Source organism: Oncorhynchus tshawytscha, linkage group LG06, assembly GCF_018296145.1.
Source record: "Oncorhynchus tshawytscha isolate Ot180627B linkage group LG06, Otsh_v2.0, whole genome shotgun sequence".
Lineage (NCBI taxonomy): Eukaryota > Metazoa > Chordata > Actinopteri > Salmoniformes > Salmonidae > Oncorhynchus > Oncorhynchus tshawytscha.
Window position 1 is genome coordinate 61,909,118 of NC_056434.1, and position 27,840 is coordinate 61,936,957.

At 43.2% G+C, this 27,840-nt stretch overlaps 1 protein-coding gene across 5 annotated transcripts in view; it reads right to left on the reverse strand.

Annotated features, from left to right (window-relative positions):
* Positions 1-585: 585 nt before the first annotated feature.
* The window catches only part of blnk (B cell linker), a 33,028-nt gene continuing 5,773 nt past the window's right edge, over positions 586-27,840 (reverse strand). For 3 of the 5 annotated variants that reach the window (XM_024424493.2, XM_024424496.2, XM_024424495.2), the window contains 21 exons: positions 21,863-21,928; positions 16,907-16,953; positions 16,676-16,716; positions 16,386-16,506; positions 16,034-16,146; positions 15,833-15,902; positions 8,948-9,031; positions 8,001-8,026; positions 7,873-7,898; positions 7,266-7,319; positions 7,076-7,106; positions 6,883-6,931; positions 6,093-6,156; positions 5,939-5,966; positions 5,810-5,840; positions 5,537-5,612; positions 5,284-5,315; positions 4,302-4,357; positions 4,040-4,123; positions 1,381-1,536; positions 586-1,273 (listed from right to left, as the gene is read on the reverse strand). In XM_024424493.2, coding sequence (XP_024280261.1) covers positions 1,157-1,273; positions 1,381-1,536; positions 4,040-4,123; positions 4,302-4,357; positions 5,284-5,315; positions 5,537-5,612; positions 5,810-5,840; positions 5,939-5,966; positions 6,093-6,156; positions 6,883-6,931; positions 7,076-7,106; positions 7,266-7,319; positions 7,873-7,898; positions 8,001-8,026; positions 8,948-9,031; positions 15,833-15,902; positions 16,034-16,146; positions 16,386-16,506; positions 16,676-16,716; positions 16,907-16,953; positions 21,863-21,928 — 1,372 coding nt within the window. In that variant the 3' untranslated portion in view covers positions 586-1,156. Of the gene's footprint in view, positions 1,274-1,380; positions 1,537-4,039; positions 4,124-4,301; positions 4,358-5,283; positions 5,316-5,536; positions 5,613-5,809; positions 5,841-5,938; positions 5,967-6,092; positions 6,157-6,882; positions 6,932-7,075; positions 7,107-7,265; positions 7,320-7,872; positions 7,899-8,000; positions 8,027-8,947; positions 9,032-15,832; positions 15,903-16,033; positions 16,147-16,385; positions 16,507-16,675; positions 16,717-16,906; positions 16,954-21,862; positions 21,929-22,167; positions 22,187-22,811; positions 23,295-27,840 lie in introns of those variants that run through there. The other 2 variants (XM_024424494.2, XM_024424497.2) reach the window with 2 other exon arrangements.

Here is a 27,840-nt window from a genome sequence, read left to right on the forward strand (position 1 = left end):
TGACAAACTGTGTTCTTCACAGATGAATCCTAGTTTCAACTGTAATGGACAGATGGCAGATGGCATGTATGGCGTTGTGTGTGCGAGAGGTTTGCTGATGTCAACGTTGTGAACAGAATGCCCCGTGGTGGTGGTGGGGTTATGGTACGGGCAGGCATAAGCTATGGACAAGGAACACGTTTGCTTTTCATCGATAGCAATTTGAGTGCACAGAGATACCGTGACTAAATCCTGAGGCCCATTGTCGTGCCATTCATCCGCCGCCATCACTTCATGTTTCAGCATGATAATGCACAACCCCATGTCGCAAGGATCTGTACACAATTCCTGGAAGCTGAAAATGTCCCAGTTCTTCCATGGTGTGCATACTTACCAGACATGTCACCCATTGAGCATGTTTGGGATTCTCTGGATCGATGTGTACGACAGTGTGTTCCAGTTCCCGACAATATCCAGCAACTTCGCAGAGCCATTGAAGACGAGTGGGACAACGTTCCATAGTCCACAATCAGCAGCCTGATCAATTCCATGTAAAAGGCATGTGTCACACTGCATGAGGCAAATGATGGTCACACCAGATACTGATGATTTTCTGATCCATACCCCTACCTTTTAAGGTATCCGTGACCAACAGATGCATATCTTTATTCCCAGTCATGTGAAATCCACAAGTTACTGCCTAATACATTTATTTCAATTGACAGATTTCCTTATATGAACTGTAACTGTGTAACATTTAAAAATGGTTGCATGTTGCCTTTATATTTTTGTTCAGTGTATGTATACTACGTTACATTCTATTCATAACATTTCTATAATCTGTTATTCTGTAAGAATACATAATGGCACTGTCTATGGGATAATGCTTTTTGGAAAAGACCCCATAGAATGCAAAATGTTCAACACAAGTTTGAATATTCCCACACATGAACAATTTGACTGAGCTAACAGTACATTATGTACATTTCATGCTGGTCTTGCTTGGATAGCCATGGCTGGTGAATGTGACTAAACTGTTGTTCACAAACCCTGAACAGATGCTCTGTAAGATCAGACTTGAGTGCAGCATCAAATTGCCTGTTGATTTGCACACAGGTCTAACACTAGACACACTGATTTGGGATGGTCCATAGTACTAGTGAGGGTCTAGTGAGGCCTAAGGCTTCACAGCATAGCACAGTTTGGTGAAGTCCTTGGTGTTCCTCTGGCTGTCAATCAGTACCAGGGGGTTCCTCTGATGGTTCTCAATGATGTGGGAAACACTGGTGAAACGCTGAGGGAATACATTAAGAGGTGTCAGGCCTATAGGTTAGCAATCAGACCATCAAAATTACATTCGTATCAGAATATTGTTATAGAGCAAGATGAGACGCCGTCTACCTCCTCTCCTTTCTTCTCCCTTCCAAGAGTGTACTGCTGCGATGCTTGGATGTAGCGTACTGGGATGTTGTAGACTCTACTGTTATAATACACCACTAAAGTGTATGGCTGCTGTCTGTCTTGACCAGAGCTCTTCCTTATTAGAAATGCCCCATCCTGACACAGAGAAGACACACAATACAGTCAGCTGGAGCATCGGTCTCTTTTGAATCAAATCCCCATTATTTTAGTTTATGAAAAACATACCAGTATATTTTTAAGACAGGGGTTCCCAAACGTTTTCATTCAGGCCCTCCTCCAGCATTGAGGAACATTCCGCGCCCACCCTGCGCGTGCATGCGTACCATGTCTATTTCAATGGGCACAAGCACGATACATGACACAAACTGTTCATGCACTTCTTGTTGGCGGAGAGAACATTTTGCTGGTTTAAGGCTTATTTCCTGCAATTGTACACATTTTGTCATGGGGTGCAGAGAACATTTAGCCGTTTTAAAACTAATTTTGTTGCAATTCTATACATTTTGCCATGTTTATTAATCTACATCGATGGGGCCACAGTGGAAAAGGTGAAAAGCGTCAAGTTCCTCAGTGTACACTTTGAAAAAAAAGGTGCTATCGATCTTAAAATGGTTCTTCAGCTGTCCCCATTGGAGAACCCTTGTTTGTTCAACTGTTTTGGGTTCCATATAGAACCCTATCCGCAAAAGGGTTTTACCTGGAACCAAAAAGGGTTCTCCTATGGGGACAGCCGTAGAAACCTTTTGGAACCCTTTTTTTCCCCACTGACAATCTGAAATGGTCCACCCACACAGACAGTGTGGTGAAGAAGGAACAACAGTGCCTCTTCAACCTCAGGAGGCTGGAGAAATTCAGCTTGGACCCTAAGACCCTCACAAACCTTTACAGATGCACCATTGAGAGCATCCTGTCGGGGCTGTATCACTGCCTGGTACAGCAACTGCACCGTCCGCAACCGCAGGGCTCTCCAGAGGGTGGTGCGGTTTGCCCAATGCATCACCGGGGGCACACTGTCTGCCCTCCAGGACAATGTGTCACAGGAAGGGGTGTCACAGGAAGGAAGGCCAAGAAGATCATCAAGGACCTCAGCCACCCAACCCACGGCCTGTTCACCCCACTACCATCCAGAAGGCGAGGTCAGTACAGGTGCATCAAAGCTGGGACGAGAGACTGAAAAACATCTTCAATCTCAAGGCAGTCAGACTGTTAAATAGTTACCACTACCCGGCCTCCGCCCAGTACCCTTCCCTCCCGTGCTTCACAGTTGGGATGGTGTTCTTCGGCTTGCAAGCCTCACCCTTTTTCCTCCAAACATAAAGATGGTCATTATGGCCAAACAGTTCTATTCTTGTTTTATTAGACCAGAGGACATTTCTCCCAAAAAGTATGATTTTTGTCCCCATGTGCATTTGCAAACCGTAGTCTGGCTTTTTTTTAAATGGCGGATTAGGAGCAATTGCTTCTTCCTTGCTGAGAGGCCTTTCAGGTTATGTCGATATAGGACTCGTTTTAGGAGACAGAATGAGTCTCCTTCTTGAGCGGTATGACTGCTGCGTGGTCCCATGGTGTTTATACTTGCGCATTATTGTTTATACAGATGAACGTGGTACCTTCAGTGCATTCAGACACCTTGACTTTTTCCACTTTATGTTACGTTATGGTAGAGTGGCCAGACAGAAGCCACTTCAGTAAAAGGCATAAGACGGCCCGCTTGGAATTTGATGAAACCAAGATTGAACTCTTTGGCCTGAATGCCAAGCGTCACGTCTGGAGGAAACCTGGCACCATCCCTACAGTGAGGAATGGTGGTGGCAGCATCATGCTGTGGGGAAACTGTCCAAATACAGGTGTGCCAAACTTGTATGGTCACATACCCAAGAAGACTCAAGGCTGTAATCACTGCCAAAGGTGCTTCAACAAAGTACTGAGTCAAGGATTTGAATGCTTATGTAAATGTGATATTTCAGTGTTTTATTTTTCATAAATCTGCAAAAATTCTAAAAACGTATTTTTGATTTGTCATTGTGGGGTATTGTGTGTAAATTGATGGGGATGTTACATTTAAAAAAAAAATCCATTTTAGAATAAGGATGTAACGTCAGTCGAGGGGTCTGAATACTTTCCGAATGCACATATATACTCTGGACTCGTCCTACTATTTCTACGTTTCTTAATTCTGTTATTTTCCTTTTTAGATTTGTGTGTATTGTTAGATATACTACTGCACTGTTGGCAATAACATCTGCTAAATATGTGTATGCGACCAATAACGTTATATTTTATTTTGATATTTGAGTAACTCAAAACACACAAAATCTAAAGGCTAAAAAACATAGCTAAAAACATTAGGTGACATGGGCTCATTGATCTGGACATTTCTGACAAGTTATAAACAGCTCTCTAAGGTATGCATTGACTGACATGTTAAGAGGAAGACTACCCAGTTTCGAAAGTGCATCTTGTGCATTCTACCATTACAACTTCAAGAGTAAGTCGAAAGCCGGACCGAGTTCCAAAAAGGGGGTGGGGCCCTGTGCCACCCCTGCCGACCCGTCCCACAGTTTGGGAACCACTGTCTTAAGACTATGTAATAATAAGAGTATGTTCATTTGTCCGTAATCATGTGAGTGTGACTCGCCTTATTTGAGCGAACCAAAGTATCCTCAGCTGTCTTACGGTCACAGGTGCTGGAATACCAGGGTTTCTTCAAGACATCTGCCCCCTAACAACAACAACAACAATACAGCAACAAGAGAGTGGCTCTGAAAATACAGCCTTTCCAGTCTCCACAAACGTAATATAGTGTATCCATCCATGCATCGTGTACCAGTATTTTGAGCTATATCATTGTATGTTATATAGTATATAAAATGGTGAAATTCAGGTCAGGTCTTTTTCACCTCTTCAGCATCCGTCAACTTTTTTTCAGCTGTGGGTACGGTTCCTCTGTCAGGTTCTGAGTATTAGAGAACAGTGAAGGGAAAAATTCAAAAAGTTAAATAATCATTGAATGTTGTGTGGACACAGCAGAGCCATTTACATAATACATACATTGTTTGCTATGTTGTTTCCAGTGGAGGCTGCCGAGAGGAGGACGGCTCATAGTAACGGCTGGAGTCAATGGAGCGGTATTAACCACATGGAAACCATATGTTTGATACCATTCCATTGACTGCATTCCAGCCTTCCTCCTCTCAGCAGCCTCCACTGGTTGTTTCACTTTCAGTGTCAAAGTTATGGTCATCTTTGGTATTTGGTATTATATTAGGATCCCCATTAGCTGTTGCAAAAGCAGCAGCTACTCTTCCTGGGGTCCACACGAAACATGAAACATGACATAATACAGAACATCAATAGACAAGAACAGCTCAAAGACAGAATTACATCAATTTTTTTGAAAAGGCACAAGTAGCCTACACATCAATGCATACACACAAACTATGTAGGTCAAATACCCACAAATTGTTTTTTGAAACCAGGTTTGCTGTTTATTTGAGCAATATGAGATGGAAGGAGGTTCTCTGCAATTATGCCTCTATATAATATTGTACGCTTTCTTGAATTTGTTCTGGATTTGGTGACTGAAAAGACCCCTGGTGGAATGTCTGGTGGGTTAAGTGTGTGTGTCAGAGCTGTGTGTCAGTTGACTATGCAAACAATTTGGGATTTTTAACACATTAATGTTTCTTACAAAAAGATGAAGTGATGCAGTCAGTCCCTCCTCAACTCTTAGCCAAGTGAGACCGGCATGCATAGTATTTATATTAGCACTCAGATTACAATGAAGAGCAAAACGTGCCGCTCTGTTCTGGTGCTGCAGCACCCTTTAGCACCCCTACTTCCCGCGGGTGATGGACACACGTCTCTCAGACCTGTACTTACTAGGAGAGGTAAACATCTGTGGCAGAGGAATCCTGCAGTAGAAAAAACAAGAATATACTGTAATTTGCCAGGGCACTGCGGTTTGAGTAAACATACGGTGCTGTGGTTACAAACAGCATTCCATCATTCCAAAATAATTGATATTGGCCTTGTCTGTGTTTGTGCTGCCTTGCAAACAGATCTGAGACTAGGCTGGAAAAGTGATATGTGCGTGCAAAATAGTGACTTCTTATGAGGTCATGGTGTTTCTTACTTGGCACGTTTGTATTCAGAGGGCTGGGGTGTGGTCGTGGGTTTCTGGGTACTGTGCCTCATGGCCAGTGCTGGGCCTGTCGAAAAGCAGACATAGCACTTACCTCCCTGTGTTACAGTAGCCTACTATTATGCAAGTGGAAGACTGCATAAAAAATGTACAACTTTACAATGTGAAATGGATTTTGGTAAATGCATTACATCTTTGAACATCCGATGAAAACAAATGAAGCTTTGATCCAATTGAGCACTCTAATATTTTAGGAGTAGTTACCTTCATTTTCCCTGGATGCAATATCCTGCCTCTGAAAAAATACAGACATGATCATCCTACATCATTTCCCATAACATTTTGAATTCCACTAGTTTTTTTCTCCAACAATATATTTGACAGGTGTCCTACCGGCCTTAAAGGTGGCTTCAATGGCTTCCTAAAAATAGAGAGGTTTATGTGAGTTAAGTAATACCTGGAACCAAACCTTTCCGGCACTCTTAATTGAACGAGCGGCCAGAAATTAACCGAAAATAAATTATACATGATTTTACGCGACACGTACGTCTCTCTGGGCATTGGTTTGGGAAGCACAGGCAGGGCCTTCTCAGCAGACTTTTTACTGCCACCTGGAAGAACAGAGATGACATACAAAACGTGCACACATACACAGTACTCATAGTATCTTACACTCTTAAGTAACACAATGCTCTTTTAAGAAGTATAAAACAGACGCTCTTTTAACTTCTATTCATTGTTCTGTACTGCATGTTGTGTTGTGTCTCATGTACGTGTAACTATATGTATGCTGCTTTCAGGGCTCACTTGAAAAAAAAGAGATGTACATTTCAAGGTGAATTATCAGGTTAAATGAAAGATGAATAAATATATAAATAATCATGGAAATAGCAGAGTAGTGTTGGCAATTGGGAATGAGATGGTTCCGTTTTGCGTTAAATACAAAACGTTGGCAATCCACTAGATGGCATGATAGGCCAAGTGAAGTAACTACCAATACAGTACTTCAAATATTTACAGGATCTGGAACAATGTTCTTTGTCAATAGTTGCTTGAAGTCTTTTGGAACTTGTTAGTGGCATATTATGGTTTGAACGTTTAGTCATTTGGGCAGGGTAGCCTAGTGGTTAGAGCGTTGGACTAGTAACCAAAGGTTGCAAGTTCAAATCTCCAAGCTGACAAGGTACAAATCTGTCGTTCTGCCCCTGAACAGGCAGTTAACCCACTGTTCCTAGGCTGTCATTGAAAATAAGAATTTGTTCTTAACTGACTTGCCTAGTAAAATAAAGGTTAAAAAAAAAAAAAAATTATGGTAGTATTATGGATGAATTACATACTTTCATCTGGATCGCACACTTCATATTCATCATCTATGGGCTCCTGGACCTGGATGACAATACATATAAACGTATATGATTCCCATGTTGATAATATTCAATGTTTTCTTTACTTTTCTATTATTATCTCGTCAAATAAACTATTTGTGGTCAGGTACAAAGCCTAGATTCTCTTTGGTACAGTAACACTTACTGGGTTGGGTGGACATGTCTTTAGGTGCATTCTACAGAGAGAAGATCAAATGTAAATGATTCATGTAAGTGTGACAAATGACACTGAAGGAAACAACCTTGTGTTTAGCGAATAGTTTATCTTGAAATGGTTATCATGCGTAAAATCATTTCCCCGGTCTCTTGAATAAGTTGTAGTAGTTATTTCGCACCTTGGGCTGGCTCTAGGGGGAAAACCCTGTGCAGGGACTTTGAGTGTGGAAGGTCTGTGAAAAGAAATATGTTAGAAATAAATAGTCATTTTGGTATCTCATCCATCATATTAAGCAATGAATATACACTGAGTTTACAAAACATTAAGAACACTGCTCTTTCCATGACATAGACGGATCAGGTGAATCCAGCTGAAAGCTATGATCCCTTATCGATGTCACTTGCTAAATCCACTTAAACCAGTGTAGATGAAGGGGAGGAGATCCGGTTTGTCAAGAACTGCAATGCTGCTGGGTTTGTCACGCTCAACAATTCCCCTGTGTATCAAGAATGGTCCACCACTCAAAGGACATCCAGACATCATGGCACAACCGTGGGAAGCATTGGAGTCAACATGGGCCAACATTCCTGTGGAACGCTTTCGCACCTTGTCATGTCCATACCCTGTCAAATTGAGGCTGTTATGAGGGCAAAAGCGGAGTGCAACTCAATATTAGGAAGGTGTTCCTAATGTTTGATATACTCAGTGTATCTTTACATATTTCCCTTAGAGGAAATGTTGATCCCCGTCTGAAAAGTGCTTACGATCCTTGAACCAAAACTGACCTGCTCACTGGGGCAGGAGAGTTTTCCTTAAGATAAAGAGAGAATGGGACACATCAAGCATATTCCTACAGTCATTGCGTAGTCATTAACTATACTATTAATTGTAACGTATTGGTTATCAAACCCACCTCAATGTCAGGAACTTCATACACATCTAAAAAAAAAAGAAAAAAAAGACTAAGCCTCAAAGTTAGGAATACAGGAGAGCCGGGTTCTAACCCAGTCGTTCACATTAAGCACAATACATTTATTAAACCCCCCAAAACAATGGCAAGAAAAAGTATGTGAACCCTTTGGAATTACCCGGATTTCTGCACTGCACCCGACCCGCCACAAGAGTCACTAGTGCACGATAGGACAAGGACATCCCTGTCGGCCAAACCCTCCCTTAACCCGGATGACGCTGGGCCAATTGTGTGGTGCCCCATGGGTCTCCCTGTCACTGCCGACTGCGACAGACCCTGGACATGAACCCAGAATATCTAGTGGCACAGCTTGCACTGCGATGCAGTGCCTTAGACCACTGCGCCACTCAGGAGGCCTTATCTAGACATTTTGCAAGGCTAAGGCTATCTGTCCACCAATTGAAGCTCAACAGAAATTGGGTGATGCAACATGATAACAACAAAAAACACAGAAGTAGATAAACAACAGAATGGCTTCAACAGAAGAAAATACTCATTCTGGAGTGGCCCAGTCAGAGTCCTGACCTCAACCCGATTGAGATTCTGAGACATGACCTCAAAAGAGTGGTTCACACCAGACATCCCAAGAATATTGCTGAACTGATACAGTTTTGTAAAGAGGAATGGTCCAAAATTCCTCCTGACCATATTGCAGGTCTGATCCACAACTACAGAAAATGTTTGGTTGAGGTTATTACTGCAAAAAGGAGGGTCAACCAGTTATTAAATCCAAGGGTTCACATACTTTTGCCACCCTGCACTGTGAATGGTTACAGTGTTTTCAATAAAGTGACTTAGATGAAGATCAGAAATCCAGGTAATTCCAAAGGATCTCATACTTTTTCATGCAACTGTATATCCAGTGCTCCTGCTGAGATGCAGTTACATACCTGGGCTATTTGAGCGCTCTGGCACAGTCTTAGACATCGAAGGACTGCTCTCTACTGGTTTGCCTCTTCCATGCATTGGACGGTCTGAAGGAAGTTTACATTTGTATTGTATGTTGACATTGGGGTGTCTTGGTAAGGTTTGTCTGACAGTGATTGGCAACAGATGAACATGTGCAGTGGGTTTCATGACACTTGTATGTTAAAGACAATTTAATTGACGCACATAGTGCACTTGGTCTTATTTCCAGTGCCAGATTTTTATTTTATTTTATTTCACCTTTATTTAACCAGGTAGGCTAGTTGAGAACAAGTTCTCATTTACAACTGTGACCTGGCCAAAAATAAAGCAAAGCAGTGTGTCACAAACAACAACAGAGAGTTACACATGGAATAAACAAACATACAGTCAATAATACAATAGAACATTTCTATATACAGTGTGTGCAAATGAGGTAAGATAAGGGAGGTAAGTCAATAAATAGGCCATAGTGGTGAAATAATTACAATATGGCAATTAAACACTGGAGTGATAGATGTGCAGAAGATGAATGTGCTAGTACTGGGGTGCAAAGGAGCAAAATAGATAAAATAAATAACAGTATGGGGATGGGTAGTTGGATGGCCTATTTACAGATAAGCTATGTACAGGTGCAGTGATCTGTAAGCTACTCTGACATCTGATGCTTAAAGTTAATGAGGGAGATATGAGTGTCCAGCTTCAGTGATTTTTGCAGTTCGTTCCAATCATTGGCAGCAGAGAACTGGAAGGAAAGGCGGCCAAAGTAGGAATTGGCTTTGGGAGTGACCAGTGAACTATACCTGCTGGAGCGCGTGCTACGGGTGGGTGGTGCTATGGTGACCAATGAGCTAAGATAAAGCAGGGCATTACCTAGAAAATACTTATAGATGACCTGGAGCCAGTGGGTTTGGTGGCGAATATGAAGTGAGGGCCAGCCAACGAGAGCGTACAGGTCGCAGTGGTGGGTAGTATATGGGGGTTTAGTGACAAAACGGATGGCACTGTGATAGACTGCATCCAATTGGCTGAATAGAGTGTTGGAGGCTATTTTGTAAATGACATCGCCGAACCCTGTGGCATCCCCATAGAGACTTCCAGAGGTCCGGACAACAGACCCTCCGATTTGACACACTGAACTCTATCTGAGAAGTAGTTGGTGAACCAGGCGAGGCAGTCATTTGAGAAACGAAGGCTATTGAGTCTGCCGATAAGAACTGGGTGATTGACGGAGTCGAAAGCCTTGGCCAGGTCAATGAATACAGCTGCACAGTATTGTCTCTTATCGATGGTGGTTATGATATTGTTTAGGACCTTGAGCGTGGCTGAGCTGCACCCATGACCAGCTCGGAAACCAGATTGCATAGCGGAGAAGGTACGGTGGGATTCGAAATGGTCAGTGATCTGTTTGTTAATTTGGCTTTCGAAGACCTTAGAAAGACAGGGTAGGATAGATATAGGCCTGTAGCAGTTTGGGTCTAGAGTGTCTCCCCCTTTGAAGAGGGGGATGACCGCAGCAGCTTTCCAATCTTTGGGGATCACAGACGATACGAAAGAGAGGTTGAACAAGCTAGTAATAGGAGTTGCAACAATTTTGGCAGATAATTTTAGAAAGAGAGGGTCTAGCCCAGCTGATTTGTAGTGGTCCAGATTTTGCAGCTCTTTCAGAACATCAGCTATCTGGATTTGGGTGAAGGAGAAATGGGGGAGGCTTGAGCAAAGTGGGGTTGCAGGGCTGTTGACCGTGGTAGGGGTAGCCAGGTGGAAAGCATGGCCAGCCGTATAAAAAATGCTTATTGAAATTCTCAATTATTGTGGATTTATCGGTGGTGACAGTGTTTCCTAGCCTCAGTGCAGTGGGCAGCTGGGGCGAGGTGCTCTTATTCTCCATGGACTTTACAGTGTCCCAGAACATTTTGGAGTTTGTGCTACAGGATGCAAATTCTGTTTGAAAAAGCTAGCCTTTGCTTTCCTAACTGCCTGTGTAGATTGGTTCCTGACTTCCCTGAACAGTTGCATATCGCGGGGACTATTCGATGCTATTGCAGTCCGCCACAGGATGTTTTTGTGCTGGTCAAGGGCAGTCAGGTTTGGAGTGAACCAAGGGCTATATCTGTTCCTGGTTCTACATTTTTTTAATGGGGCATGCTTATTTAAGATGGTGAGGAAAGCACTGTTAAAGAATAACCAGGCATCCTCTACTGACGGAATGAGGTCAATATCCTTCCAGGATACCCTGGCCAGGTCGATTAGAAAGGCCTGCTCATTGAAGTGTTTTAGTGAGCGTTTGAAAGTGATGAGGGGTGGTCGTTTCACCGCAGACCCATTATGGAACCAGGCAATAAGGCAGAGATCGCTGAGATCCTGGTTGAAGACAGCAGAGGTGTATGTGGAGGGCAGGTTGGATAGGATGATATCTATGAGGGTGCCCGTGTTTATGGATTTGAGGTTGTACCTGGTAGGTTCATTGATAATTTGTGTGAGATTGATGGCCGGAGTGTTAAAAACTCTAGGATAGGGGGCAGCATTTGGAATTTTGGATGAAAAGCATGCCCAAATTCAACTGCCTGCTACTCATCCCCAGAAGATAAGATTTGCGTATTATTAGTAGATTTGGATATAAAACACTCAGAAGTTTCTAAAACTTTGAATCATGTCTGTGAGTAACAGGCATATTCTGGGTTCATGTCCAGGGTCTGTCGCAGTCGGCAGTGACAGGGAGACCCATGGGGCACCACACAATTGGCCCAGCGTCATCCGGGTTAGGGGAGGGTTTGGCCGACAGGGATGTCCTTGTCCTATCGTGCACTAGTGACTCTTGTGGCGGGTCGGGTGCAGTGCAGAAATCCGGGTAATTCCAAAGGGTTCACATACCCTCTTTTCAATTAGTTTTCATTGGGAATCCAGATTTTAAGGGACTTGCTTGCAGTTCGCTTCCACTGGATGTCACCAGTCTTTAGAAATTGGTTGAGGTTATTCCTCTGTGTAATGAAGAATTAAGGCCATCTTGAACGAGGGTCACTTCATGTGTACTGTTTGATAGAGGCGAATGACCAGAAAGCATGCTTGAGTTTGTTTTCTTCCTGTATTGATCACAGAAGACCCCGTCTTCAATTTTATGGATTATTTACTTTATAAAAATACCTAAAGTTGTATTACAAAAGTAGTTTGAAATGTTTTGGCAAAATTTACAGGTAACGTTTGAGATATTTTGCAGTCACGTTGCACAAGTTGGAACCAGTGTTTTTCTGGATCAAACGCGCCAAATAAATGGACATTTTGGATATATATGGACGGAATTAATCGAACAAAAGGACCATTTGTGATGTTTATGGGACATATTGGAGTGCCAACAGAAGAAGCTCGTTAAATGTAAGGCATGATTTATATTTTTATTTCTGTGTTTTGTGTCGCGCCTGCAGGGTTGAAATGTTTTCTCTCTTTTGTTTACTTTGGTGCTATCCTCAGATAATAGCATCGTTTGCTTTCGCCGAAAAGCCTTTTTGAAATCTGACATGTTGGCTGGATTCACAACACATGTAGCTTTAATAAGGTATCTTACATGTGTGATTTCATGAAAGTTTGATTTTTATCAGAATTTATTTGAATTTGGCGCTCTGCATTTTCTCTGGCTTTTGGCCAAGTGGGACACTACCGTCCCACATATCCCAGAGAGGTTTAAGCATGTCCCAGTTTAGGTGTCCAGGGGGCTGAAGGTGGTCTATAGCAAGTGGCAACGGTGAGACTTGTTTCTGGAAAGCTCAAATTGTTTGGGCACAGACCTGGATAGTAAGACAGAACTCTGCAGTAGATTGAAACTCCGTCCCCTTCGGCAGTTCTATCTTGTCGGAAAATGTTATAGTTAGGAATGGAAATGTCAGGGTTTTGGTGGTCTTCCTAAACCAGGATTCAGGCATGGCTAGGACATTCGGGTTGACAGAGTGTGTTAAAGCAGTGAATAAAACAAACTTAGAGAGGAGGCTTCTGATGTTAACATGCATGAAACCAAGGCTTTTACAGTTACAGAAGTCAACAAATGAGAGCGCCTGGGGAATGGGAGTGGAGCTAGGCACTGCAGGGCCTGGATTAACCTCTACATCACCAGAGGGACAGAGGAGGAGTAGGATAAGGGTACGTCTAAAGGCTATAAGAACTGGTCGTCTAGTACATTCGGAATAGAGAGTAAAAGGAGCAGGTTTCTGGGCACGGTAGAATAGATTCAAAGCATAATGTATAGACCAAGGTATGGTAGGATGTGAGTACAGTGGAGGTAAACCTATGCATTGAGTGATGATGAGAGAGATATTGTCTCTAGAAACATTTCCTTTCGGGAAAGCTGACCACGACTCCATTTTGTTGATCCCTGCCTACAGACAGAAACTAAAACAAGAAGCTCCCGCGCTGAGGTCTGTTCAACGCTGGTCCGACCAATCTGATTCCACACTCCAAGACTGCTTCCATCACGTGGACTGGGATATGTTTCGTATTGCGTCAGACAACAACATTGACGAATATGCTGATTCGGTGAGCGAGTTCATTAGAACGTGCGTTGAAGATGTCGTTCCCATAGCAACGATTTAAACCTTCCCAAACCAGAAACCGTGGATTGATGGCAGCATTCGCGTGAAACTGAAAGCGCGAACCACTGCTTTTAATCAGGGCAAGGTGACCGGAAACATGACGGAATACAAACAGTGTAACTATTCCCTCCGCAAGGCTATCAAACAAGCTAAGCGTCAGTATAGAGACAAAGTAGAATCTCAATTCAACGGCTCAGACACAAGACGTATGTGGCAGGGTCTACAGTCAATCACGGATTGCTCCCTGGCAGACTAAATAACTTTTTTGCCCGCTTTGAGGACAATACAGTGCCACTGACATGGCCCGCAACTAAAACATGCGGACTCTCCTTCACTGCAGCCGACGTGAGGAAAACATTTAAACGTGTCAACCCTCGCAAGGCTGCAGGCCCAGACGGCATCTCCAGCCGCGCCCTCAGAGCATGCGCAGACCAGCTGGCTGGTGTGTTTACGGACATATTCAATCAATCCCTATCCCAGTCTGTTGTTCCCACATGCTTCAAGAGGGCCACCATTGTTCCTGTTCCCAAGAAAGCTAAGGTAACTGAGCTAAACGACTACCGCCCCGTAGCACTCACTTCCGTCATCATGAAGTGCTTTGAGAGACTAGTCAAGGACCATATCACCTCCACCCTACCTGACACCCTAGACCCACTCCAATTTGCTTACCGCCCAAATAGGTCCACAGACGATGCAATCTCAACCACACTGCACACTGCCCTAACCCATCTGGACAAGAGGAATACTTATGTGAGAATGCTGTTCATCGACTACAACTCGGCATTTAACACCATAGTGCCCTCCAAGCTCGTCATCAAGCTCGAGACCCTGGGTCTCGACCCCGTCCTGTGCAACTGGGTACTGGACTTCCTGACGGGCCGCCCCCAGGTGGTGAGGGTAGGCAACAACATCTCCACCCCACTGATCCTCAACACTGGGGCCCCACAAGGGTGCGTTCTGAGCCCTCTCCTGTACTCCCTGTTCACCCACGACTGCATGGCCACGCACGCCTCCAACTCAATCATCAAGTTTGCGGACGACACAACAGTGGTAGGCTTGATTACCAACAACGACGAGACGGCCTACAGGGAGGAGGTGAGGGCCCTCGGAGTGTGGTGTCAGGAAAATAACCTCACACTCAACGTCAACAAAACTAAGGAGATGATTGTGGACTTCAGGAAACAGCAGAGGGAACACCCCCCTATCCACATCGATGGAACAGTAGTGGAGAGGGTAGTAAGTTTTAAGTTCCTCGGCGTACACATCACAGACAAACTGAATTGGTCCACCCACACAGACAGCATCGTGAAGAAGGCGCAGCAGTGCCTCTTCAACCTTAGGAGGCTGAAGAAATTCGGCTTGTCACCAAAAGCACTCACAAACTTCTACAGATGCACAATCGAGAGCATCCTGTCGGGCTGTATCACCGCCTGGTACGGCAACTGCTCCGCCCACAACCGTAAGGCTCTCCAGAGGGTTGTGAGGTCTGCACAACGCATCACGGGGGCAAACTACCTGCCCTCCAGGACACCTACACCACCCGATGTCACAGGAAGGCCATAAAGATCATCAAGGACAACAACCACCCGAGCCACTGCCTGTTCACCCCGCTATCATCCAGAAGGCGAGGTCAGTACAGGTGCATCAAAGCTGGGACCGAGAGTCTGAAAAACAGCTTCTATCTCAAGGCCATCAGACTGTTAAACAGCCACCACTAACATTGAGTGGCTGCTGCCAACACACTGACTCAACTCCAGCCACTTTAATAATGGGAATTGATGGGAAATGATGTAAAATATATCACTAGCCACTTTAAACAATGCTACCTAATATAATGTTACATACCCTACATTATTCATCTCATATGTATACATATATACTGTACTCTATATCATCTACTGCATCCTTATGTAATACATGTATCACTAGCCACTTTAACTATGCCACTTTGTTTACATACTCATCTCATATGTATATACTGCACTCAATACCATCTACTGTATCTTGCCTATGCCGCTCTGTACCATCACTCATTCATATATCTTTATGTACATATTCTTTATCCCCTTACGCTTGTGTCTATAAGGTAGTAGTTTTGGAATTGTTAGCTAGATTACTTGTTGGTTATTACTGCATTGTCGGAACTAGAAGCACAAGCATTTCGCTACACTCGCATTAACATCTGCTAACCATGTGTATGTGACAAATAAAATTTGATTTGATTTGAGATGAGGTCACCGCATGTGTGGGAGGTGGAACTAAAGGGATTCATTTATTGGAATAACTTACTAGCAGGAGGTTCCTCTGTGGGGTCTATATAGTTGTCTTCATCATCACTTTTTGGGATGACGTAGTCTTCCTGAAGAGAGCAGATCATACAATGTGTCAAGAAAAATATGAGGCAAAGAATCTGTCAATATGCTGTCATAAATGTACAGAAACCAACAAGAATAAGAATTATTATTATTTTGCCTAATAGCTACACAGTACCTCATTGTCGTCCTGCTGGTTGGGTTTGGGGGGAAGTGATGGTGATGGTCTGGTGAGTTTTGGTAGGCAGATGGGCTTCCTGGGTGGGTGGGTTGGCCTGTCACGGCAGCTGTCTGAAAGAAAAAAAAAGAAGCAAAGTCAGAAACAGGACGTCAGTATTTGCATAACGCAACAACACACTGTCTTTGTGGCACTCTGTGTCTGTCACAGTCCACTGACTAGTGGCTTTCATCAACACAAAGATCTATGAGTGGTGCCTCAACAAGGCGAGTGAGTGTGAGTGAGTATGTGTGTGCGTGCGTGCCCGCATGGATGTGCACGCACGTGTGTGGCAGGGTGGAAGAGTTCTCACCTACGTAGTCCCCCCTGGGGAAGCAGGCAGACGAGGTGGTGGTGTTGAAGACACTCTGACTGGGAGGAGGCTCATAGCTATCATCCTGCTCCCCTTGAGGTTCCTCATAAGTGTCACTATCCTGCAACATCATAATAGTGTTAAGGCGTTCAGCCCCACAGCTTTGTGTGATGGAAAGCTTCTGACAGAAGTCAAATGACTGCGGAAAACAATGTCAAACAAAGATTATTTTAGAAGCATTTTAATATGGTAGGTTTTTAGAATCAGTAAGGCATGTGGATTGAACTCACAAACTCATTTTCAGACCACTGTTCACCATCCAAGTCATCACCTGTATAGAGAAGTATCGAAAAAGGGCCCCGTATGATGCAAAGTCATTGGAAATTACAATATTGGGAAGACATGCATGATAGCTTCCGAATCATATTCTGAACATATTAGCCAAAAATACTGCTGGCCAATCTCACTATTATATACAATACTTCAAGGGCCACATTGTGAGACTAGAAGAAAGGTCTTACCTTGATAGTCCCTTACAGGTACTTTTGGAGCGGATTTGTTTTTAAATCTGCAGTACAGAAAGACCAGTTAGGAGTTGAAGTCAAAAGTTTTAGAAACAAGGATGGACTTGACCAAGAGTGTAACTTCTTTTAGACCTTATACTTTGGGCCTGAAGAGTGACTGTACACATCAAAGGTACCCCTCTCAGTTATGTGTAGTATCGCAACCTGCTCATTCTGAAACCTATGTACTTTTTTCCCATCTATCTATCACACTAAATACCTTCATGTGTTGTGCCAGTGGATGGTCCCTTTTCAAGAAAGGAAAGTGAGAGAAGAGCCATCTGTCCTTCTGCTTGTCTATTTTCAGCTTGGAGGACTACTTATGTTTTTCTAATAGTTGAAGAAAGAGGAATAACCAACTTTCACCACAAAAAAAAACATTGAAGAAAATATAACTGCGAGCAGCAAATGAACAAGGTTCACAGAGGGACAGAAACGGACACAAGATCAGTTAGATGACAAAGCAAGCACTCAATCATGTAGGAACCACCTACCCTTATGTGCAATCATGAGTCTTACGTACAAAATCTGGATTGAATCTGATGTATGGTTCACGAGAAGAAGATGATTTTGTGCATTAGTGTTAAATATGAGTTGTTAATAGTGTCCTTGTTTTTTGAGCTATCAATACCAAATTCAAATCAAATCAAATTGTATTCGTCACATGCACTGAATGTAACAGGTGTGGTCCTTACAGTGTTATGCTTACTCACAAGCCCTTAACCACCAATGCAGTTTTATCCAAGAAAAGTGTTAAGATAAACAAACAAAAATTAAAGACTGCAGTAAAATTAACAGTAACGAGGCTATACACAGGGGGTACCCGTATAGAGTCAATGTGCGGGGACACAGGTTTGTCGAAGTAATATGTAATACGTATGTAGAGTTAAAGTGACTATGCATAGATAATAAAAAGAGAGTAGCAGCAGCATATAATGCAACAGCAAATAGTCTGGGTAGCCATTTGATTAGCTCCGGTACCGCTTGCCGTGCGGTAGCAGAGAGAACAGTCTATGACTAGGGTGGCTGGAGTCTTTGACAATTTTTAGGGCCTTCCTCTGACATCGTCTGGTATAGAGGTCCTGGATGGCAGGAAGCTTGGCCCCAGTGATGCCATTCCAGACAGTAATGCAACTAGTCAGGATGCTAATGATGGTGCAGCTGTATAACTTTGAGGATCTGAGGAACCATGCCAAATCTTTTCTGTCTCCTGAGGGGGAATAGGCTTTGTCGTGCCCTCTTCACGGCTGTCTTGGTGCGTTTGGACCATGATAATTTGTTGGTGAAATGGAGACCAAGGAACTTGAAGCTCTCAACCTGCTCCACTACAGCCCTGTCGATGAGAATGGGGGCATGCTTGGTCCTCCTTTTCCTGTAGTCCACAATCATCTCCTTTGTCTTGATCACGTTGAGGGAGAGGTTGTTATCCTGACCCCACATGGCCAGGTCTCTGACCTCGTCCCTATTGGCTGTCTCATCGTTGTCGGTGTTCAGGCCTACCACTGTTGTGTCATTGGCAAACTTAATGATGGTGTAGGAGTTGTGCCTGTCCATGCATTCATGAGTGAGCAGGGAGTACAGGAGGGCACTGAGCACGCACTCTTGATGGGTCCCCGTGTGAGGATCAGCGTGCCGGATATGTTGTTACCTACCCTTACCATCTGGGGTCTGGCCCTTCAGGAAATCCAGGATCCAGTTGCAGAGGGAGGTGTTTAGTCCCAGGGCCCTTAGCTTAGTAATGAGCTTTGAGGGCACAATGATGTTGAATGCTGAGCTGTAGTCAATGAATAGCATTCTCACATAGGTGTTCCTTTTTTCCAGGTGGGAAAGGGCAGTGTGGAATGCAATAGAGATGGCATCATCTGTGGATCTGTTGGACGCAATGCCAATTGGAGTGGGTCTAGGGTTTCTGGGATAATGGTGTTGATGTGAGCCGTGACCAGCCTTTCAAAGCACTTCATGGCTACAGACGTGAGTGCTACGGGTTGATAGTAGTTTATGCAAGTTACCTTAGTATTCTTGGGCACACTATGGTGGTCTGCTTGAAACATGTTGGTACATGTACAGACAGGTTGAAAATGTCAGTGAAGACACTTGCCAGTTGGTCAGCGCATGCTCGGAGTACACGTCCTGGTAATCCGTCTGGCCCTGCGGCTTTGTGAATGTTGAAGGTCTTACTCACATTGGCTATGGAGAGAGAGTGACCACACAGTCGTCCGGAACAGCTCTCACGCATGCTTCAGTGTTGCTTGCCTCGAAGCGAGCATAGAAGTAATTTAGCTCGTCTGGTAGGCTTGGGTCACTGGGCAGCTCATGGCTGTGCTTCCCTTTGTAGTCTGTAATAGTTTGCAAGCCCTGTCACATCTGACGAGCTTCGGAGCTGGTGTAGTACTCAGTCCTGTATTGACAATTTGCCTTTTTGATTGTTCGTAAGAGGACATAGCAGGATTTCTTATGAGCTCCGCTCCTTGAAAGCGGCAGATCTACCCTTTAGCTCAGTGCGGATGTTGCCTGTAATCCATGGCTTCTGGTTGGGGTATGTACAGTCACTGTGGGGACAATGTCATCAATGAACTTATTGACGAAACTATTGACTGATGTGGTGTACTCCTCAATGTCATCGGAAGAATCCCAGAACATGTGCCAGTCTGTGCTAGCAAAACTGTCCTGTAGCTTAGCATCTGCGTCATCTGACCACTTCTTTATTGACCGAGTCACTGGTGCTTCCTGCTTAAGTTTTAGCTTGTAAGCAGGAATCGGGAGGATATAATCATGGTCAGATTTGCCAAATGGAGGGCGAGGCAGAGCTTTGTACTCGTCTCTGTGTGTGGAGTAAAGGTGGTCTAGTGTTTTTTTCCCCTCTGGTTGCACATTTCACATGCTGATAGAAATGAGGCAAAACAGATTTATGTTTCCCTGCATGAAAGTCCCGGCCACTAAGAGTGCCGCCTCTGGATTAGCTTTTTCCTGTTTGCTTTTTGCCATATACAGCTCATTGAGTTTGGTCTTAGTGCCAGCATCGGTTTGCGGTGGTAAATAGACAGCTACGAATAATATTTTGGTAAATTGGTAAATAGTGTGGTCTACAGCTTATCATGAGATACTCTACCTCATGTGAGCAAAACCTTGAGGCTTCCTTACTAATAGATTTTGTGCACCAGCTGTCATTTACAAAATATACACACCGCCACCCCTTGTCTTACCGGAGGCAGCTGTTCTATCTTGCCGATGCAGCGTAAAACCCACCAGCTGTATGTTATTCACGTCACCGTTCAGCCACAACTCAGTGAAACATAGGATATTACAGTTTTTAATATCCCGTTGGTAGGATATACGTGATCGTAGTTCATCTATTTTGTTATCCAATGATTTTACGACTGGACTATAGGACTGATAGTAAAGGCAGATTACCCACTCACCGTCGGATCCTTACAAGGCACCCCTACCTACATCCCAGATATCTTCATCTCTTTCTCCTGCGAATGATGGGGATGAGGGCCCTGTCGGGTGTCTGAAGTAAATCCTTCACGTCCGACTCGTTAAAGAAAAAATCTTCTTCCAGTACGAAGTAAGTAATCGCTGTCCTGATATCTAGAAGCTCTTTTCGGTCATAAGAGACGGTGGCAGTAACATTATGTACAAAATAAGTCACAAATAACGCGAAAAAACACACACAATAGCACAATTGGTTTGGGGGACCGTAAAACGTCAGCCATCTTGTCTGACACCATTATATTGTTCAGTGTGGTTCATTTTAGGGATGTCCATGATAGCGTCCATTCAAGTTGATAGGCAACTGTAGAGTGGAATTACAGTGGTTTTAATGGACACATAAAATATTTTTGATTTGTAAATAATAACTCAAGACATCTTTTGACCAATCCCTTAGCTTTTCTCAAACTAAGTTAAGACATGTACCATGGGCCTACATTCTTCTACATTTGGTGATATTTGGTCCTATGGTTCATGAGAAGAAGCATATTAGGTATGGTGTGGCCATCTTTGAATGCATCAGCATGATTTTATCAACTCTTTAGGGACTATTGTGATGAGTCCAAAGAACATATTTGATTGATTTTGAATGATTATTTTAATAATTAGCGTTACATAGACAAACAAGTTAATTGCTAATAGTTTCCTTTTTTTTTTAGATTTCAATGCCAAACTTAACATGGTTCATCATGTATTTGATTAACCCAAATTCGGTGTTATTTGGACTTATGATGCATGAGTAGAAGTTTTTCAAAAGTAAAAAAACAATCAAATCTAATTGTATTGTATTGGTCACATACACATGGTTAGCAGATGTTATTTCGAAATGCTTGTGCTTCTAGTTCCGACAGTGCAGCAATATCTAACAAGTAATCTGACAATTCCACAACAACTACCTAATACACACCAATCTAAGTATAGGAATGGAATTTGAAAATATACATATAAATATATGGATGAGCAATGACAGAGTGGCATAGGCAAGATACAATAGATGGTATAAAATACAGTATATACATATGAGATGAGTAATGCAAGATATGTAAACATTATTAAAGTGGCATTACTAACAAAATGATCTAAGAATAACAATAGGTTTTTGCAGCGTCGCTGTGCTGTGAACCCCTAATTATACCATGTGAGCGCACTGCACTCTCAGCTGAACTGAGATGTAGGTAGTTCCAATACACTACACATCTCTGTTCTTGTTCCCACCTATAGAGCTGCAACATGGGCTGGACTCTCATTCCTCTATACTGCGTTTCAGATAAATGCCTACCGCTCCATTCAGTGTAGTGTATGGAAAATATTGAACTATGGGGCACAACTGGTGTCCCTGCTAACTTGTGGGTCACAGAGAATAGTGTTGAGTAATGCTCTCTGTGCATGGAGTGTGTCAAACATTCATTTTAATAGACTGACCTTCTCAGCCTGTTCAGGATACTGCCATCATTCTTCTTGATATCCTGGACCATCTTCTGAAGCTGGCTGGAAGACACATTTAAAGCTTCTCATTAAAGTTGTCCTAACATATTCAACAAAAACCATGTAATGTTCATGAACGTAATACAGGACATAACTATTAACACAATTTGGAAGTAATAACAGGCGCTAGACAAAAAATGTTATAGCTCAATCATGTATGTTAACACTAGAATATGGCGTAGTCTAAATATATGGCCCCGGCCGAGTTTATTGCAGGCTGCGGAACACTGAAAATATGTTACCTTCAACATGGAATAAAACTTTTTCAGAGTCAACTTTCCATGTTGGCTATAGCACTTGGAGGTGAAGGTTAACTGTAGTTCTGAGTCAAGTACACACCCGCACACACTAGAACTTACTCACTGTAGCCTACATGCAATTACAGATTGAGAGCATGAGGGAGACGAGTGTGAGACAGGTGTAATTACAGGAACATCCACATTAGTCAGCCTTCTCTTACCACATTCCCTCTCCCTTTCAAATGTTGCATCACTAGCACTTCAAAAAAATGTATGTAACAGCCACCCAGCTCCTTCATAAAATAAAATACTATACAATAAACCCATTTTTACTGTTTAACTTCATCTAGATGCAACATTTGATAAAAAAATAAAATAAATTGTCGCCTACAATAAGCTATTGTTGGCTATTCTTTTGAGCATGGCAGAAAATAATTGAACATATGTACAGTGTTATAAATGGTTGGCACTTTGTGCATATAATTATACTATATATTTACTGTATGCATTTTTTTTTACTTGCCAGTTGCCACTAAGTCATCATAACCATTGAATTTAGGTTGTTCTGATCACAAAGGTTAACCATTAAACATCTTTCCCAGTTTTACAAATACATTGCCCAACATAGAAATATGGGTATCTCTTACCGAAGTCTTACAGTTGCAGGAGCTGTGAACTTGTTAAATGTATCCATATATTAATCAGGCAATTGACCAGAGAGGCCAACTTCTGCGTCTAGCTACTATCCAGCTCAATGTCTGCGTTGTGAATGAATTCACTGGCATTGGCTGCCTGCCTAAGATTACTCTACTGAACAAGTCATGCAGCAATCAGTGATCATAGCGGAGGGGAAAAAATAACACCTCTGCAAGAACAATCACTTCTCCTTTCCATTCCATGAGTTTGACCACAATATTTTGCAGTATTTTGTTGTGGGTGAAACTCTCCTTGAAATTTCTTTCTTCTTCATGATCAATTTGACCACAACGCTATTTCCCGTAATGCTTCCAAATGAGTTTCACATAACCCAGGGCCGGCTCTAGCCTTTTGGGGGTCCTAAGTGAGATTTGGATTGCCCCCTGTTACGGATACAAGTATTCTGTGTGTGTATTTATTTTCTCTCCCGTCTCCCCTCTTCACAGGTGGCAATCATCATTCCCCAATCAGTCATCAATCAGTCTCTAATCAGAAGACACACCTCCTCCTGTTTCCATTACCCAATCACATCCCCTTTCCCTTGGTTTAAAAACCCATTCAGTTGTTTCCTCTGGAGTGCCATCTCTCTGTCATGCAATCTCTCTGTCATGCAATCTCTCTGTTGATCTCTTGTTTGGGTTATGTCTACATGTCACTTTGTCCCCACATGTGAGTATTGTTATGGGGTGTGACTGTTTGTTTGTTGGTGGGAAAAGGGGGTACCAAGAAAAGTCGCCCATGGGCATACACTACCCGTAGGTAAACTTAGTCTAAATACACTAGTTAGATTTGGGTGGACCACTCACTGTATTTTTGGTTAGTTAGCTGTATTGAAGTAGTCTAGCTTAGGAGTGTTTTTGGATATTTGTTTCTTTCCTTGGGTCCAGCTCAGCACCTCTTCCTGCCCCCCTTTTACCGTGTGTTTAGAAATAAACCCTGAGTGTTTGATGGTAACTTTTAGTTGTCTGGTTTTTGTTCTCACTGTTACTTTGTCACTATACTTTGCATGAGTTATGTTACGGGTCTCGTTACCATCCCCCCCCCCTAGACTGCCGGGCCAAAGAGACTTCATAACATAAATTATGCACCTTGTGGCAAGCGCATATCACCCAGAGTCTCAGGGTGCACTTGAACGATGGCATCAGACACTGAAGTCTATGCTACGTAAAGATTGGGATGAGGGAGTTCCTCTAGTTTTGTTTGCTGCTCGTGAAACTGCAGGAGTCCCTAAGGTTCAGTCTGGCTGAACTAGTGTTTGGTCACACAGTGAGAGGACAGATGCAAGTTCTTAAAGAACAGTTTTTGTCCCAAGAGTTGTGTACAGGAGATGAGAATGTGTTGGACTATGTTAGTCGCTTTCATGAGCGCCTACACCAAGCCTGTGCTCTAGCAAAGGAAGCTCTGTTCCTCAGAGGAGTATGAAAAGACACTATGATAAAGAGGCTGTTTCTCGTCCACTACAGCCAGGTGACCAAGTACTGGTGTTATTGCCTGTTCTAGGATCTTCACTGTCAGTTTGTTTCTCTGGTTCTTATTTCATTGAAAGAAATGAAGTGAAACTGATTATGTGCTTCAAACTCCTGATAGAAGACGTCAATCTCGTGTGAGTATGCGCCACGTTAACATGTTGAAAGCATACCACACCCGACCCATCACCCAGTTAGATAGTTCAGAAACAGCGGAAGGTACTGCTGTCTCTTCTGCTTCTGCTGCTATGATAGAGGACTGTCATATTGTTGATGGAGATGGCTTGGAGTTGCGCAATACTCAGCAGCAGTGCATTAGATTGCCCAACTCTGAAATGCTGCTGTCTCTCCAATCAGGTCTGGTTCATTTAACGGATGGACAGGCCGATATTGTGAGGCTGCTACAGTTTTCCATGTCTCTTTTAATGACGTTCCTACTCGCACAAACGTGTTGGAACATGACATTAATGTTGGATATGCTGCCCCTATCAAGCAACACCCATATCGTATCAATGCTTCCAAGAGGAAGATAATGAGGGATGAAGTGAAATATTTGTTGGAGAATGACCTGGCTATGCCAAGTTCATGCCCTTGGAGTTCTCCTTGCATTCTGGTTCCTAAACCTGATGGTACGTCCAGGTTATGTACGGATTATCGAAGGGTAAATTCTGTCACAATGCCAGATTCGTTTCTGTTACCCAGACTGGACGACTGTATTGACACTTGATGCTGCCACTTATGTAACTAAGTTGGACCTCTTTAAAAGGTTACTGGCAGGTTCCATTAACCTCACGTGCTTCTGAGGTTTCTGCCTTTGTAACCCCAGACAACTTCCTACAGTACTCAGTCATGGCTTTTGGGATGCGTAATGCACCAGCCACTTTCCAACGACTGGTTAACTCTGTATTAGCTGGCATTCCCAATTGTAGTGCATACCTTGATGATCTAGTAATTTATTCGTCTGAGTGGTCAGATCATGTTGATTCTCTAAGGGTAGTATGTGAACATTTGGCAGCTGCTTCTCTAACCCTGAACTTGGCAAAGTGCGAGTTAGGTAACAGCCTTCCCAATCTCTGAAAGAGGTCGGCCATGTACAGGTGCGCCCTGTTGATGCCAAGGTCTTGGCTATAACTGCATTCCCTGCACCTACCACCAGACGAGAGCTACGCCGCTTTTTAGGGATGGTTGGCTACTACCGTAGTTTCTGTAAAAATGTCTCTGCTGTAGTTGCTCCATTGACCGATTTTGCTCAGTTCGGCTAGATCATTTGTGTGGTCCCCTGATTTGTAAGGGAGCTTTTGAATCTGCTAAAGGACTCTTATGTAATACCCCTGTACTTGCTGCTCTGGATTTTGAACAACCGTTTAAACTTGAGTTAGATGCTAGTGCCAGAGGTGCTGGTGCTGTTCTACTGCAGCAGGAAAAGAGTGGAGTGGATCATCCTGTTGTTTTTCTCGTAAGTTTAAAAAATGTCAAATTATACAACTATTGTTTTGTTATCTCTACAACACTTAAGTTTATATTGGTTCCATTGCCCTACCATTGATTGTGTATATACTGCCGGATGTACTTTATTTGTTTTTTAAAATATATTTTTTAAATTTTTCGTGGTATCCAATTGTTGTCTCATCGCTACAACTCTCGGAAGAGACGACAGTTGAGAGTCATGTGTCCTCCGATACACAACCCAACCTAGCCGCACTGCTTCTTAACACAGCGCGCATCCAACCCAGAAGCCAGCCTCACCAATGTGTCGGAGGAAACACAGTGCACCTGGCGACCTTGGTTAGCTGGTTAGCGTGCACTGCGCTCAGCCCACCACAGGAGTCGCTGGTGCGCGATGAGACAAGGATATCCCTACCGGCCAAGCCCTCCCTAACGACTCTAGGCCAATTGTGCGTTGCCCCACAGCTGGTTACGTCAGAGCCTGGGTGCAAACCCAGGGTCTCTGGTGGCACAGCTGGCGCTGCAGTACAGCGCCCTTAACCACTGCGCCACCCAGGAGGCAGAATAAAAAAGGTTCTGAAAATGTGTTGGCAGATGCTGTCTCGTGTAAAAACAAGTATTTATGTATGTTTTGTAAATACTGTGGTCGCAATCCTCCCTAGGGTTGCTCTTTTAAGGGTGGGAGTGTTAAGGATACAAGTATTCTATGTGTTTTATCTCCTTCTCCCCTCACAGGTTTTTTATTTATTTATTTCACCTTTATTTAACCAGGTAGGCTAGTTGAGAACAAGTTCTCATTTGAAACTGCGACCTGGCCAAGATAAAGCATAGCAGTGTGAACAGACAACACAGAGTTAGCTGTATTGAAGTAGTCTAGTTTAGGAGTGTTTTTGGATATTTGTTTCTTTCCTTGGGTCCAGCTCAGCCCCTCTTCCTGCCCCCCTTTTACCGTGTGTTTAGAAATAAACCCTGAGTGTTTGATGGTAACTTTTAGTTGTCTGTGGTTTTTGTTCTCACTGTTACTTTGTCACTATACTTTGCATGAGTTATGTTACGGGTCTTGTTCCCACCCCCCCTAGACTGCTGGGCCAAAGGGACTTTGTAACACCCCCCCCTAAAATGTAATCAAAACACCGCGGGCAGGATTGGTCTGATTTAGAGGCTGGTGTGGGAGGGATTTTGGGATTTGTAAGGGCTGGCTTACAACTTACTTTTTGAAAGTTGTAATAGTAGAATGCACGAGGTGCGATTTCAAAATTGGGTCGTGCATCATTAGTTTTCCTCTTCATGTCAGTCATTGCATACCTTAGAGCTATTTTTATTAGCTAGGTTTTTTCGGCCATATATTTGGTCATGTCTGAGTCACTCAGATATTACATGGAGAAACATTAGACATGACAAAGGTTGACTAAAATGGCAATGTATAGAATTGCAAGAGTTCCCCAATGCAGGACGGGGGGCTTGTGTGAAGTACCACGAGTGCCCGCAGAGTTATCTTATCTGTGCGTCTAGGTTTATTATCAGAGGGAGTGAATATGATGCCTTTTCTGTGTCATTGGGACTGACAGGACAACATTCCCACCACACAACTTGGCAGTTTATAAAGGGAAATATCGCCCCCTGCTGTGAACAGCCTCTGATCAGCCAGCACAGTAAACAGAGGGTAGCCTTCACTGACATGAGTTTAGAATTTTCTGAGGAACTGTGGTGAAACAACTGCAATTTCTCAATAGATGGAAACACCCAATGGTTGCTAAAATACTGAGTGAACATTCTCTGAAGCCACTATTTGAAAGTTGTAATAAATTGCCTGAATCTTTTACTGTGCAATGCTCAGGCTGTTGGATATTAGGGAATATTTTCAATAAGGGTTCTAGTCAGGGTTCCAGCATTGTTATTAGGCCCAATTTGCAGTGGAACATATGTGTGATTAAACTTTCAAATTACATGGGTTGGATTGAATTTATTTTGGGCAACAAAATGCACAATATGCACCCAGAGGACATCACTACAGTGACACACTGTAGGCTACTGTATCAATGATCAAAGTAAAATGGCTCACGTTCCT